The 14,487-nt window shown below is 37.0% G+C and overlaps 1 protein-coding gene across 3 annotated transcripts in view; it reads left to right on the forward strand.

Moving 5' to 3' along the window:
- Window positions 1-1,154: 1,154 nt before the first annotated feature.
- Window positions 1,155-14,487, forward strand: part of cc2d2a (coiled-coil and C2 domain containing 2A) — a 37,195-nt gene continuing 23,862 nt past the window's right edge. For 2 of the 3 annotated variants that reach the window (XM_016463204.1, XM_016463206.1), the window contains exons 1-15: window positions 1,155-1,217; window positions 1,488-1,595; window positions 1,690-1,765; window positions 2,048-2,104; window positions 2,612-2,692; window positions 3,361-3,484; window positions 3,622-3,713; window positions 3,822-3,923; window positions 4,604-4,696; window positions 4,932-5,153; window positions 5,822-5,981; window positions 6,068-6,204; window positions 6,325-6,456; window positions 14,018-14,227; window positions 14,318-14,424. In XM_016463204.1, coding sequence (XP_016318690.1) covers window positions 1,570-1,595; window positions 1,690-1,765; window positions 2,048-2,104; window positions 2,612-2,692; window positions 3,361-3,484; window positions 3,622-3,713; window positions 3,822-3,923; window positions 4,604-4,696; window positions 4,932-5,153; window positions 5,822-5,981; window positions 6,068-6,204; window positions 6,325-6,456; window positions 14,018-14,227; window positions 14,318-14,424 — 1,619 coding nt within the window. In that variant the 5' untranslated portion in view covers window positions 1,155-1,217; window positions 1,488-1,569. Of the gene's footprint in view, window positions 1,218-1,434; window positions 1,596-1,689; window positions 1,766-2,047; window positions 2,105-2,611; window positions 2,693-3,360; window positions 3,485-3,621; window positions 3,714-3,821; window positions 3,924-4,603; window positions 4,697-4,931; window positions 5,154-5,821; window positions 5,982-6,067; window positions 6,205-6,324; window positions 6,457-14,017; window positions 14,228-14,317; window positions 14,425-14,487 lie in introns of those variants that run through there. The other variant, XM_016463205.1, reaches the window with a different exon arrangement.

A 14,487-nucleotide genomic window follows, 5' to 3' on the forward strand; every position in this document is an offset into this window, starting at 1 on the left:
GGTTTGTTGTTGGTGAATTTACATTTATGGATATAGAATTTGCCAAGAAAATAAATTACATTTATAACAAAACAAGCTTTGTTTTTATTAGAATCAGAATCAAAGTGTCCAAAAATTATATATTTAAAAGTAAACAATAAATCTTGTTGGATATTAAGAATACACGTTTTTTTTTAATTATTTTTTATTATGAATGCAAACATCACAAAGATGACATTAAAGATATACAACGTTGTATAGAGTACACAACATTTATCAACAATATATATATATATATTTTTTTTGTATCTTTTTTTTATTTCTTTTTTTATTATGCAATAGAAGAACAACAAATAATTACAAAGACAAGTAAGAACAAAAGACAATAAGGGTTACAAACAATACTTCAAAGCATACTATGTTAGCTTATAAGACTTAGACCATGAAAGAGTCTTACATGCAATAGAATTATTAGAGTTTCTTAAAGAGTTTACATGCACATCAAAATCTTTCCTGAAAATAAAAAGTAGGGAGTTTTGTACACTTATGAATGTAAAATTTAGCAAGATATAGCAATAGATAATATAATATAATAATACATTTACAGTGAGTAGGGTCTAAATTCAAAGAGTAACCAAAAAACACAATTGTTGGGGTTATACAAAAGTTTGGATATAAATATGTTTTAACAAAATTGGAAAAGTCAACCCAGAACACTTTAGAATAAGCACAGTCCCAAAACAAATGACTGATTGTTTCTTCAGACTGAAGGCTGGATCATTTTGATAGAGACTTCAACAACTTTATTAGATAAGAATAATTTTTGTCGAAGAAACCAAGACTCTTCCCATTCTATATCACTAAATATGTTATTCCAAAAACTCACACAAGCAGGTAAAGAAATCTGAGATCTATTAATAATTGAACGAATGTCTTTGTTTGACATGGTATTGAGAAGACTTTGGTCTATTTATCAACAATATATATTTTTTTTAATGTTTTTTTTTTTTTTTATTTCCAACATATAATATAAAGGTCCTGAACAAATATAAACTACAAAAAAGAACAATATACGCAGGATCGGATTCAAGCCTGTGACGTCCCCAGATTTAGATGATTGACGGGTCTGTGGGCCAATGAAAAACCCACGTAGAGTGGGACGGACCGGACGCAAACGGCTCTGGGTTCGGTTGCAGATTATTTACATCCGTTACCAGGCAGCGAAGCGCCGCATGACGGTAAAACTCTACCAAAATAAAGCTTGAAAAGCTGCTCCTTCAGCGGATTAATGTTGTTTGCACTGTTAAAATCTAGAAAGCCGTTGTTTTCAGTTTTGTTCATTTGTCTTGTTTATGTCCTGCCTCGAAAGACTAACGGTCTGCTGTTATTAAGAGATTTACTTGGAAACCCGTGTAACGTTAACGGAAACATCAGATGTGTGTTTATAAACCATGTCTGCTGTAGACGAGACGGTCTGTAAACTTCACTCATTTACGAGTTTATTACAGTTTCATCCAGAAGTTCCCGTGAAGGCCTGACTTCTAATCTGATATGAATTTGGGAAGATCTCTCATATAAATAATTGTAGTCATGGCCAGCAAAATGTCATCGCCCAGGTAACTTAGTCTTTCTGTTTTTACTATCTCGAGAGTAAACACGTACAATGTGACTGTTTTAAGACTTTTAAATCTTCTCTCCTGTTATCTTCAGTGATGTACGAGAGAAGATAAGGAAGAAGAGGAGAGAACTGCAGGAGTCTTTAGGAAGAGTCAGAGATGATAAACAGGTATAAACACTATACATAATGCACTATAGTAGAGTGTACTGAAAAAGTATTGCCATTTGCTCTATTTGTTGTTTATCGCCTGTTATTTAGGGGCAGCACTTTTGGACAGTACGCACTTACGCTCATGTTTGGTGTATGTCACATCTGAAGTTGCTAGACATGTTTGTTATATTAGCAGTTTGTTATACAAGACAAACTGTAGCGATATAAAGCTAGAGTATGCTCCTTCACTGAACGCATGCATGAAGCCGTGAATGTAAGGTCTGTGCCGATCTGCTGTAGGCTTTGGTTCCGTCAGACTGGGACCTGTCTAAGGAGAATGAACACACTGCGGTGGAGGTTGGTTCTGTTCTCACCCTTGCATTTTCCTGTTGTGCACTAATGCATTTCTGCTAGACTTTCCTTCAATAGTGCTTCTGTCCTAATTCTTAGTTAAAGGAATAGATCGTCCAAATATAAACATTGGGTCATCAATCATCCTTGTGTCATCCTGACATTATCCATCCATCCATTTATGCATCCATCCATCCATCCATCCATCCATCCATTCACAAAATGAGATATTAAGAAGAATGTCTATGCTGATCTTAATAGGCTGACTAACAAAATTTCAACTATTCTTTCAATGCTTTTCTATTGGATTTCAGAACTCTCTTGAACATTCTGTGTCATTCTTCTTGTATCCAAGCATTGAATTTCCTTAAAAACTGCTTCTGACCAGCGAGAAAAATACTGCATGTTATTTTATCTAACTGGACTGGCATGATTAACAGCAACTCGTGCAAACTCAAAGAAAAACAAAAACAGTAGGCAAATATATATATATATCATAATATGTTATATTAGGAGCTTCCAGGTGGAGAAGAGGACCCTGGTGAGACACTCAGACGTTCAGTGATGGCGAAGAGAATGAAAAAGAAGAAGAAGGTCAGGACTGTGATAACTTTATAGATAGACAGTATAAGATTGCCACTGTACAGAACTGATTTTTAATCATTCGTTTCTGCTTTTTGATAAAATAATGATGACTACAACAATAAAAACATTATTTTAGGACTTACAATTTTTGGGACTTATTATCATTATTTTGTGACTTATGACATTATGATGATGATGATGATGATGATGATGATGATTATTGCTGCTGTTGTTTAAAAATTAATGGCTATAAAAAGTTAAGCAATAATGCAAATAATATATTGTCAGTAATCAGTTTTATTCAGTAATTAATCTTTGCTTTAGAGTAAGAATAAAAACATGATATTAATTATTGTTATTAATTGTATTATTTTGCCAATGCTATTATTATTATTTATTTGAAAAAATAAAAAATAAATAAAAGAGTGGCTATGAAAGATACTGTAATAATAATGCAAATAATACAACATTAAATAGGGAAGTTACTTTCGCATAATTTTGTGGTAGACCCAATAAACAACCATTAAGTAGATAAGTACAAAAGTGTGAATATTGCTACAAAATATCAGTCCACTTAGAGGTTGTTAATGAATCACCTCAGACCTCATGGCCGTTTTCTTCCATTGCACTTGGGTTTGTTTTGTCTGTAATGTCTGCATATGGTCTCCATGTTCTAGCTGCTTAAGGAGATGGCGGTAGAGTCTCCTCCAGATGAGGAGGAGGTGACAGCAGTGCAGGAGATGAGAGAGGAGCAGGACAGAGGAGACGATGTAGAAAGCCCACCAGCGCGCTCACCGAGAGGTTAGGACATTCTGCAGTTTATAGACGTTATCGCAAAGCCTTGGTTTCACTGGGGCTGGCTGCCATGACAGTCTATATACTGTGTGACTGTAGAAATTTTGCTGAGTACAACACTCTCATCCTCACAATCTCTCTAGATCTTCCTCCTCGTCCTGTGATAAGGCCAGGATCCAGCCAATCAGAGACCACCATGAGACTGCGCATGACTGAGAAGCTGAGAGCAGCAAAGGTAAAGGTCGTCTGGGGCCAGTGAGAGAAAAACAGAACATGTATTTCATAATATATTTCAGAATACTAAATGATTCCTAATTCATTCATCATTGTGTCGTCCCTTCAGTCTAAAGCCGCTAGTCTTCTAGAGCAGGACAGCATCATTGAGCCTGCCAGCCGTCTACAGAGTCTGCGAGACAGAGACACCCTCACTAGATTCGACAGAGACGTAAGCACTGATGACTACTGATCTCAGTAGTACAGTAGTTGCCCTGTGACCATAAACTAAATATTGTAGTATGCACTACAGTTCAAAGGTTTGGGGTCAGTAAGTTATTTATGTTTTTAAAGAAATTAATACTTTTATTCAGCAAGGACACATTACATTGATCAAAAGTGACAGTAAAGACATCTGTAATGTTACAAAAGATTTCTATTTTAAGTAAATGCTGTTCTTTTGAGCTTTGAATTTATCAAGGAATCCTGAAAAACTGTATCACAGTTTCCAAAAAAATATGAAGCAGCACAATTGTTTTCAACAGTGATAATAAACAGAAATGTTTCTTGAGCAGCAAGTCAGTATATTAGAATGATTTCTGAAGATCATGTGACACTGAAGACTGCAGTAATGATGCTGGAAATACAGCTGCGCATCACAGAAATAAATTACAGTTTAACACATATTCACATAGAAATTAAGTTAAAAATTTATTAGTATAAATATACTTTATAAGTTAAAAAACAGCTTTTTTGAATTATCATAATATTTCACAATTTTACTGTTTTCAGTGTATTTAGTAAACACTGTAAACACAGCTAATTTTATATGCATATTTTATAATTAAGATGAAACGCACCACCTTCGGTTTAGAACTGAAAGAAGTCTGATCATGGGGTTTCCTCCTTCAGACGGGTCCAGATCTACAGGCCGATGAAGACTCATCCTTTGCTGCCAGACTGAAGTTTCGTGATGCATCTAGACGTGCAGCCAAAGACAAAAGGGTAAGAATCTGCTGTTTCTCCTGCGAGGGTGAGAAGCACCAACAAAAAGTAATGAAATGGTTATATATTATAAAATGGTACATTCAGAATATTTGCGATCTACACTGGATATTTGTGTTCTGTATAAATTATATTTTCAATATTAGGTGAAGTATAAATGAACAGAACTGACAGAATTAATAGAGAAATCATCTAGAAATGCTCAAATCCTGATGAGTGTTTGGTTTCTGAGCAGGCTGAGGCTGATTTGCCGACCGCTGAAGAGGCGTACAACTTCTTCACCTTCAACTTTGACCCAGAGCCTCAACGGCAACCGCGCCGTAAGAAAAGACATTCCAGGAGAAGAGAAGCAGAGGAGGAAGGAGAGGGGGAATCAGGGGAGGAAGATGAAGAGAAGGAGGAAGAAGAAGGGGAGGAAGAGGGTGAATTGGAGGGGGAGCATGAAGGAGAAGCCAGGGTGACTTGGAGTTTATATTCTCTCAGGTTTTTAGATTAAAAAGTATATACATTTTTTTTTTTTTTGGTAGCACTTTACAGTTTTTAATATTAGTTAACTGCATTTGACATGAACTAACACTGAAAGTAAATAAATAAATAAAACCTTAAAGGGATGGTTCACCCAAGAATGAGAACTTGATGTTTATCTTCTTACCCCCAGGGCATCCAAGATGTAGGTGACTTTGTTTCTTCAGTAGAACACATTTGATCGTGTTTTTTTTTACCCTCATAGATTTTGTTAGCATTGCCATGCATTATACGACTGATAGACTGCACCGGTTGGAGTTAAAAATCATCATTGTGTTCTACTGAAGAAACAAAGTCACCTACATCTTGGATGCCCTGGGGGTAAGCAGATAAACATCAAATTTTCATTCTTGGGTGAACTATCCCTTTAAATCCTTGATATTGTTAATTTCGTCATTTACTAATATAACATTTGATCTAGTTGTGTTTTTATCAACTGAAGTTTGCAAAGATTAATAAATACTGTAATAACTGTATTGCTCATTTTTAGTAATAAAATAATGCATGAGTTAACATGAACTAATCTGAGCTTATTGTAAAGTGTCCATATTTTTGTTACTGGTTGTCATTCATTCATGATGTAATGAGTTCACTGTTTAGGATGAAGATGCTCCTCTGGTCAGAGAAGATGAGGAGGATTTGTTCATCATTGACCAATCAGCACAGGACTTCCTGGAAGTGAAGAGAGCGGAATATATAGGCTACAGCAGGCGACTACAGAGGGAGCGAGAGACACTGTTTGTTCCCAGCATGAGGCCAGGTACAGAAACCGAAGCAGCACTCTTCAGTCCTTCACCTTAACCCTCCTATAGGTCAAATAATCTGTGATTTACATTTGCCACACAGTTCCTGCCTCCAGTAAGCTGCCAGAGAACGTGCGTCCCCGTTACCTGGAGGAGGAAGGGTTATATGTGGGGGAGAGGCCACCCGTCTGTCTGACCAATCAGAACATTTTGGAAAACCGAATCCTGAAGCAGGCTGAGGTAATTAAAGAAGCTGGGTAAAGAAATGTATATTATAACTTCTATAAAAATGATACTGTAAAAAACTAATTTGTTTACAAATGTTATTGTCTGTAATGTGAGTGTTTGTGATTTCTGCAGGGAAGGAAGTGGTTTGGAGATGATGGGTGTATTATTGCTCTGCCTGACCCAATCAAAGAGTCTTCGTCCAGACCGCCTCTCTTCCACCTGGAGGATGAGCTGGACCCTGCGCTGCAGGCTGTCTACAGAAAGGTCAGAGATTGAATTATACATTATGATAATTAGACAATATTTTGTGTGTTTATGTGCTGGACTCCTTCATATGAAAATGAAAATTTTCATATTCTGACAGAAATAATCTTTTCCATGAAGGGTCAATAATTGCCACCTTAAATTGATTTCCGGGGACATTTTTTTCTGACTTTATTAGAAGTATGCATCATCATTTTATGTTTAATTGCTACATTTAAGCAACAGAATCATTTAGAATAATACAACATAATACTGTTTAGAATTATTGCACATATTGTTTAATGCAGCTCAGAGGTGGCATGAATGCAATAACAATTGCATTAATAATGCTTTGAGATTCATGTTTTCTACACAAAAAGGTCAGTATTCAAATATGAAATTATAAAAAAAAGTTACTTCAAATATGAAAGCAGGCTAACTCTTTGAGTCATTCTTCTTTATGAAAGGATCAGTAAATAATTTGTTCAACCGATTATTTAAAAAATGTGGATTCGTTCAGTAACACACTACTGTATAAAATCAGTATCACATTTGCAGTTGTGCTGATATTGGGGAAAAACAGCATTCTTGTTCTTGTGATGTTGCTTAACTATATACTATGATGTAAATATAAAACAAAAACACATACAGGGGCTTTTTCTGCCCCCAGTATCTTGAATTTGGGGTCATTCGAACTGCGTTCTAATAGCTACATCACGCAGTGAAAGCATGCTCTCTCACAGCATGTTTTTGTTTGTTTTTTTGCAAAGTGAGTGAACATACTTCATAATGTCATAACATCATTAAAACGATATGTATGATAGTATCGTAGACCCAACATATCTCACACCCCTAGCTGACAGTGTAAATGTGGCCCTTATCCCAGTTCCCAGGCTGCTACAATGAGTGCTTTCAAAGAACAACTAGTTTTTGCCAGATTAAGTTTTGCAAGGTTTGTGGAATTCAGATGAAACATGACTCACATTAAATGCACTGGTTTTGGAAGACAGTTTTCTGTGATCCCAAGGCACTGGACCTCTAACACTGGTCTGGAGAGGAAGAATCAGTTATGTGTTCTTTCCCACAAAAAAAAAAAACAAAACTCTTTTCATTTTTTTGACTTTAAAGGGATAGTTCACCCAAAAATGAAAATTCTGTCATTAATTACTCTCATGTCGTTCCAAACCTCGTGGACGACGGGAAAAAAATTAAACATGCTAGACTTTCTGTGTTGATGTCGTGAAGCGTCGCAGACATGGCATCGGTTGTCGTGCACTATGACACACTACACGAGATGAAACGATTGAATCGTGCGTCCCGACGCCCATTGTCTTTTACGAATCCCCACGACACAAATCGTGGCAAAATCGGGCTAAAATCGTGTAGTCTGAATGGGGCTTTACACGATCAAGGTGCAGAAACGTAGCAAGGACATCGTTAAAATAATCCACGTGACATCAGGGGTTCAACCGTAATATTACGAAGCTACGAGAATACTTTTTGTGTGCAAAAAAAAAAAAAAAAGCGACTTTATTCAACAATTCATCTCCTCCGCGTCACCCTGGCGCTATTTTGGAGACTATCCACTGAACGTAAACAGCGTATGCTATTCTGTGTCAGCTGTGGCACGCGGATACATTTTCTACGTTGTTTGCGCTTTGATCTGAACGTAAACAATGTGTCCGCGTGCCACAGCTGACACAGAATAGCATACGCTGTTTATGTTCAGTGGATAGTCTCCAAAATAGAGCATTTTTTTTTACATTATTTTTGGAATTAAAAAAAAAAAACAGTAATTAAAAAATAACGTCTGACCCAAGAATATTTAGCCCCTACTGAGTACAAATGTATGCTAAATCTGCAACCCTGTTACTTATTCTGGATTTATTTATTTATTATTTATTTAGTTTAGTATTTTTAAACTAGTTTTTTTATTACTATTATTGCTATAAATCACTAAATCACACAATCAAACTGTATTTAAATGTCCTACATTTTTCAGTTTAGTAATTTTATGTGCATTTGTCATTTTTAATTAGTTTTATTTGTTTGGTTGGTTATTATTTTTTTTTTATTTGTTTTAGTCATTTTACTTTAACTTAAATTTATTTATTTCAGTTAGTTCCCAAGGCAACATTTAAAAAAAAAATTAAATGATCATACCTGTAAAGTTTTGTTAAATTAATAACAATTTGATGTAGCGTCAAGCATAATTACTATCTCCTCTAGCCATACAGTTGAAATATAATGGCACTAGTTAAGGAGATTTGCTACTACATTAAAGATAGGTTTTGTGGGAGGTCCATCCAGGATTGAACAGTAGATTGCAGGTAGATGTAGTGTCTATCACAGAGCAGTAGAAGTTTCTTTGTTATGGAAGATTACAAACAAAGAGTTCCAAGGCAAAAGCCACTGCTGACCAAAAAGAACACAAAGGCTCGTCTCACATTTGCCAAAAAATATCTTGATTATCCCCAAGACTTTTGGGCCAATGACTTCTGGCATGATGGCGCCTGTGTGCATGGCAAGCCGTCGCTGTTGTTCAGTCGCCACGTTGTATGTTTTGTGTTTGGTAACTTCGTTTATGTGCTCATTTGTTACAAAAACAGCATCATATGTTTATGACCGTGATTTCCTATTGGGCATCGGAGAATATGGTACGTGTCCGCGCAGCGGGAATGATGAAGGATACAAACCATACCCATGAATACCCATGAAACTATGCTGCGTGCCGGACTGTGATATTCATAAAAGAAAGAGACACTACAGAAAACGGGGGTGGCGAGGCGGCCATCAAGGTCATCTGAAAAGGCTATGCGTTGGTCTGAAGGAGCCTGCTGATTGCATAACATCTTTGGGCTTTAATTTGGAAAGCTATTACGGAAGACCTTGTGTACCTGAGCTGGGGTTGCTGTGCACGGATTGTGGTTCTTTGGAGGGAGAGTGCTGCAGCCCCGGATGCTTCGTGAGACGTTTATCATCACCTGGCCCTACTTCTCCAAGGTACTCTTGTTCAGACTGTGTCTCTCCTATCTCACGGAGAGTGAAGCCAGTACATCTGCGTTCGAAACATTACTCGAGGCGGAGAGGGGTAAACTTCGACCCCTCATCTATGTCTCCGTTCTTTACAAAAGTGCTCCGATAACATCTTAACGATGGCACTGATGAATGCAAGGTCTATTGCTAATAAGACTTTCTTAATTAATGACTTTATTCTATCTCGCGGGTTGGACTTTTTATTCGTGACTGAAACATGGCTAAATGTTGATGATGTGGATGAAATCGATCTTCTTTTTAAGACGGCTCCTGCATCGTTTAACTTTTTGAGTACTCTCAGGGAAAAGGGCAGGCGTGGAGGGGTAGCTACGGTTTTTAAAAAGTGTTTTAAATGTCGAATGTTTTCAGTTGGTTGTTATAGTAGTTTCGAGGTACAGGTGTTTAAGATTGATCTGGTAAATCCAGTCCTCTGTGCACTTATTTACAGACCACCTAAATACAATAAGGTTTTTATAAATGCTTTTTGTCAACTGTGATTTCTAGTACTGACAGTCTTTTAATATTAGATCTTTTAAGATCTAATTTTTAGATCTTGTGGACTCATTTAGTCTTATGCAGTCTGTTTTGGAGCCCACTCATACTCATGGACATACATTGGACTTGATTTTATCTTTTGGTTTTCCTATACATAATGTGGAAATTGCTGACACCCCTTTATTGGATCACAAACCTGTCATTTTTAATGCTTCTTTTAATGCTTCTTTGTCAGGCAATCTGCAGAGCTGTAAGCCTGTAGGAAAATGGTTTAGGGCCATCTATCCCTTCACTGCAGTCAGTTTGTAGAGGCATATAATATTGCTGAGACCTCTAGGTCAACTATATCTCATTTTGGTAATATATGTTCTAAGAATTGATTTTGTGGTTTAACACAACATTTTAAATTGGTGTGCACCTGCAAAAATGGTATTACCTAAAACCAGACAACAGCCATGGCTTAACCAAAGTACTCGTGTCATTAGACGAGAATGGAGGCGAGCCGAGAGGCAATGGAAAAAAGATAAACCTCAAGTATCTTATGAGATACTTAAAGACCGTATGATTAATTATCAACGTGAAGTTAAGGCAGCTAAAGCGCAGTATTTTTCTGATTTAATTAATACTTATTCTCATAATCCAAAAGTTTTATTTAGTACAATGAATTCTGTATTAAATCCATTAACACGCATTTACCCAGATCCTACTAAGAAGCCTGTGATAATTTCTTACAATTTTTTACCAGTAAGATCAAGATAATTAGAGCTAGCATTCAGCCTACCTCTGATTATTATTTTGACTCTTCTTTGGGATCTGTATTCTTCTCGGACTTTGAGCCAATTTCATTTTCTAATTTAGTAAATCCAGCATTTAAAACCTACAAATTGTGCATCAGATGTCATTCCCTCTCATCTTCTTCTTCAAGTTTTAGATGTTGTAGTCCCAAACATTGTTAGTATTATTAAAAGTAGCCTAGTAAATGGTATAGTTCCATCTTACCTAAAACATGCTATAATACAACCTCTTTTGAAAAAGCCTAGACTGGATCCTTTAGTTTTAAATAGCTATCGCCCCATTTCTAAGCTCCCTTTTTTTTATAAAAAATATTAGAGAAGGCTGTTTATCATCAGCTCATCTCGTTCTTAAATAAAAATTCAGTTTTGGATAAAGTTCGGTCTGGTTTTAGATCAAAATATTGTACAGAGACTGCCCTTTTAAAAGTACACAATGACTTAATGCTCGCTGCCGATGCAGGAAAGGGTGCCATTTTGATTCTTCTTGACCTTACGGCAGCATTTGACACGATTGATCATGACATCCTTTTAAATCGATGAAGTCAATGGGTAGGCATTTGGGGAAATGCAAATTCAGTTTTGGATAAAGTTCGGTCTGGTTTTAGATCAAAATATAGTACAGAGACTGCCCTTTTAAAAGTACACAATGACTTAATGCCCGCTGCCGATGCAGGAAAGGGTGCCATTTTGATTCTTCTTGACCTTACGGCAGCATTTGACACGATTGATCATGACATCCTTTTAAATCGATGAAGTCAGTGGGTAGGCATTTGGGGAAATGCTCTCAAATGGTTTTGCTCTTACTTAAAGGATAGAAGTTCTGTAGTTCAGTTGGGCAATTACTTTTCTGATTCTGCAGCTTCTTTTTGTGGGGTTCCCCAGGGATCAATTTTGGGGCCCATTTTATTTTCTTTATATATGCTTCCGCTTGGTTTTATTTGTCGGAAATACAATGTTGCATACCATTTTTATGCAGATGATGCACAGCTCTATCTTCCACTGAATGCAGGTGATCGTGATGAGTTAGGTGATCTGATGACTTGCTATCATGAGATTAAAGTTATGGATGGCACATAATTGTTTACAATTAAATGAGGCTAAAACAGAATGCCTAATATTTGGCTCTATTATACTGTCCTCACATATGTTAACCGGTCTAGGTCCTACTGCCTCAAATCTGCATAAGCAAGTAAGAAACCTTAGGGAGTGGTCGTCGATTTGGAGCTTAAATTTGATAAGCAAGTGAACTCTGTGGTAAAGGTGGGATATTTTCAGTTAAGAAATATCGCAAAAATGAAACATTTTTTGTCATTTGATGATTTGAAGCGTGTTATACATGCTTTTATTATGTCAAGATTGGATTATTGTAATTCGTTGTATTTTGGGGATTCCTGCTGGTCTGTTGAATCGTCTTCAACTATTACAAAACGCAACAACCAGACTGTTGACTGGGACCAAGAAACAGGTCAGTGTTTCCCCAATGCTAGCCTCGCTGCATTGGCTGCCGGTTAATTTTAGAGTTCAATTTAAAGTTTTTCTGTATGTTTTTAAAGCCTTGCATGGTCTAGCACCTGAATGTATTTCGGACATGATCCAGTTTTATTCTACGACACGGACATTGAGGTCATCTCAAAAATTCTTATTAAAGGTCTCTAAATCCCGCTTAAAGTCCAAAGGAGACCGTGCCTTTTCGGTTGCGGCACCTCGCCTCTTGAATGACCTGCCTCTGGAAATTAGATGTTGTACATCACTAGGTCATTTTAAAACCCTTTTAAGAGGGCACTTACTTGCCCAGGCATTTGGTGTGAGCTAGTTGGTGTATATATGATGGTCTCGTGTTTATTGTTTATGTCATGTTGTTTTTATGTTCCTGCTATTTTAGTTTTGGTTATTTTGTTTTATAGTGTGAGCTAGTTGGTGTATATATGATGGTCTCGTGTTTATTGTTTATGTCATGTGGTTTTTATGTTCCTGCTATTTTAGTTTTGGTTATTTTGTTTTATATGTTGTTTTATTGGAAAGCACTTTGGTCAGCATGAGTTGTTTTTAAATGTGCAATACAAACAAACAAACAAACAAATATTCTGTGGACTGATGAGACAAAAGTTGAACTTTTTGGAAGGTGTGTGTCCCGTTACATCTGGCGTAAAACCTACACAGCATTTCATAAAAAAGAACATCATAGCAACAGTCAAACATGGTGGTGGTAGTGTGATGGTCTGGGACTGCTTTGCAGCTTAATGACCTGGACAACTTGCCATAATTGATGGAACCATAAATTCTGCACTCTATCAGAAAATCCTGAAGGAGAATGTCCGGCCGTCAGTTTGTGACCTCAGGCGCACTTGGGTTATGCAGCAGGACAATGATCCCAAACACACCAGCAAGTGCACCTCTGAATGGCTCAAGTAAAACAAAATTAAGGTTTTTGGAGTGGCCAAGTCAAAGTCCGGAATTAAATCTGATTGAGATGCTGTGGCATGACCTTAAACAAGTCCATTCATGCTCGAAAACCCTGAAATGTGGCTGAATTAAAACAATTCTGCAAAGAAGAGTGGGCCAAAATTCCTCCACAGCGATGTGAAAGACTCATTGCCAGTTATCGCAAACGCTTGTTTGCAGTTGTTGCTGCAAAGGGTGGCACAACCAGTTATTAGATTTTTAACTTATTATTAATTACTTTTTCACATAGGGCCAGGCGGGTTTGGACAGCTTTTTTCCCTTAATAAATGAAATCATTATTTAAAAACTGCATTTTGTATTTTCTCAGGTTATCTTTGCATGATATAAAAATGTGTTTGATGATCTGAATCATTCAAGTGTGACAAATATGCAAAAAAATCAAAAAAATCAAAAAAATAAAAAAGCAAGAAGGGGGCAAAAACCTTTTTTTGTATTGTAGATGTCGGACAGCAAAATCACGCTCAGCTGGAGCTGGATCTTGTAGACTATAGTACCTTCAGGATAAGTATTAAGGGGCTAGGAAGTGATGTGAAAAAGATGATTATTAGCATAGATGCCATTCAGTTATTTTAACAGTTGTGTGATAAATAGCAATTAAAACAGTGGGATAAATGTAATTTCCTAAAAGTTTGTCCTAAAAGCTTCCTTTATTCACTGATCCTTTGTTGAAAAAATAACAAAAGATCTACCTTTGAAGTGTTATTTTGTACGCTATTTCTGAAAATGTATAATGCATAATAACTGAATGTTTGCATAATGACATGGTGTTTCCACTATTGTCTGCTCTGTCCCAGGCTCTGAAGACCAAGCATGTGAACCTCTACATAACTGGAATGGGCGACCCCCAGGCAGACTACCAGCTGGATGTAGATGCATCCGGCCTCATCTTCTCCCATCATCCTCTCTTCAGCCGTGAACACGTGCTGGCAGCCCGTCTCGCCCAGCTGTATGATCAGCACCTGACCAGACAGCACAAGAACCTCACACGACTCCTGACTGATAAGGTAACCCAGAAGTGTGCCAACAAAACCAAGCTTCCTGTTCTCAACCTCCTGTTCTTCAGACTCATTCTGAATGTGTGTGTGTGTGTGTAGTTGAACAGCTTAAGGAACACGATTCAGAATATGCTGGAGCTACACAGAGGAGAGGCTCTGAGTCAGGTGACCCAGCAGAGGATGGCAGAGTACAAACAGGAAGTGAGGTAAGACATTTCCAATCACCTCTACCTGTTATATTTATGATCGTTGTTTCATCACGTTTTAAT

This window comes from Sinocyclocheilus anshuiensis, unplaced genomic scaffold, assembly GCF_001515605.1.
Source record: "Sinocyclocheilus anshuiensis isolate Anshui unplaced genomic scaffold, SAMN03320099.WGS_v1.1 scaffold1186, whole genome shotgun sequence".
NCBI lineage: Eukaryota > Metazoa > Chordata > Actinopteri > Cypriniformes > Cyprinidae > Sinocyclocheilus > Sinocyclocheilus anshuiensis.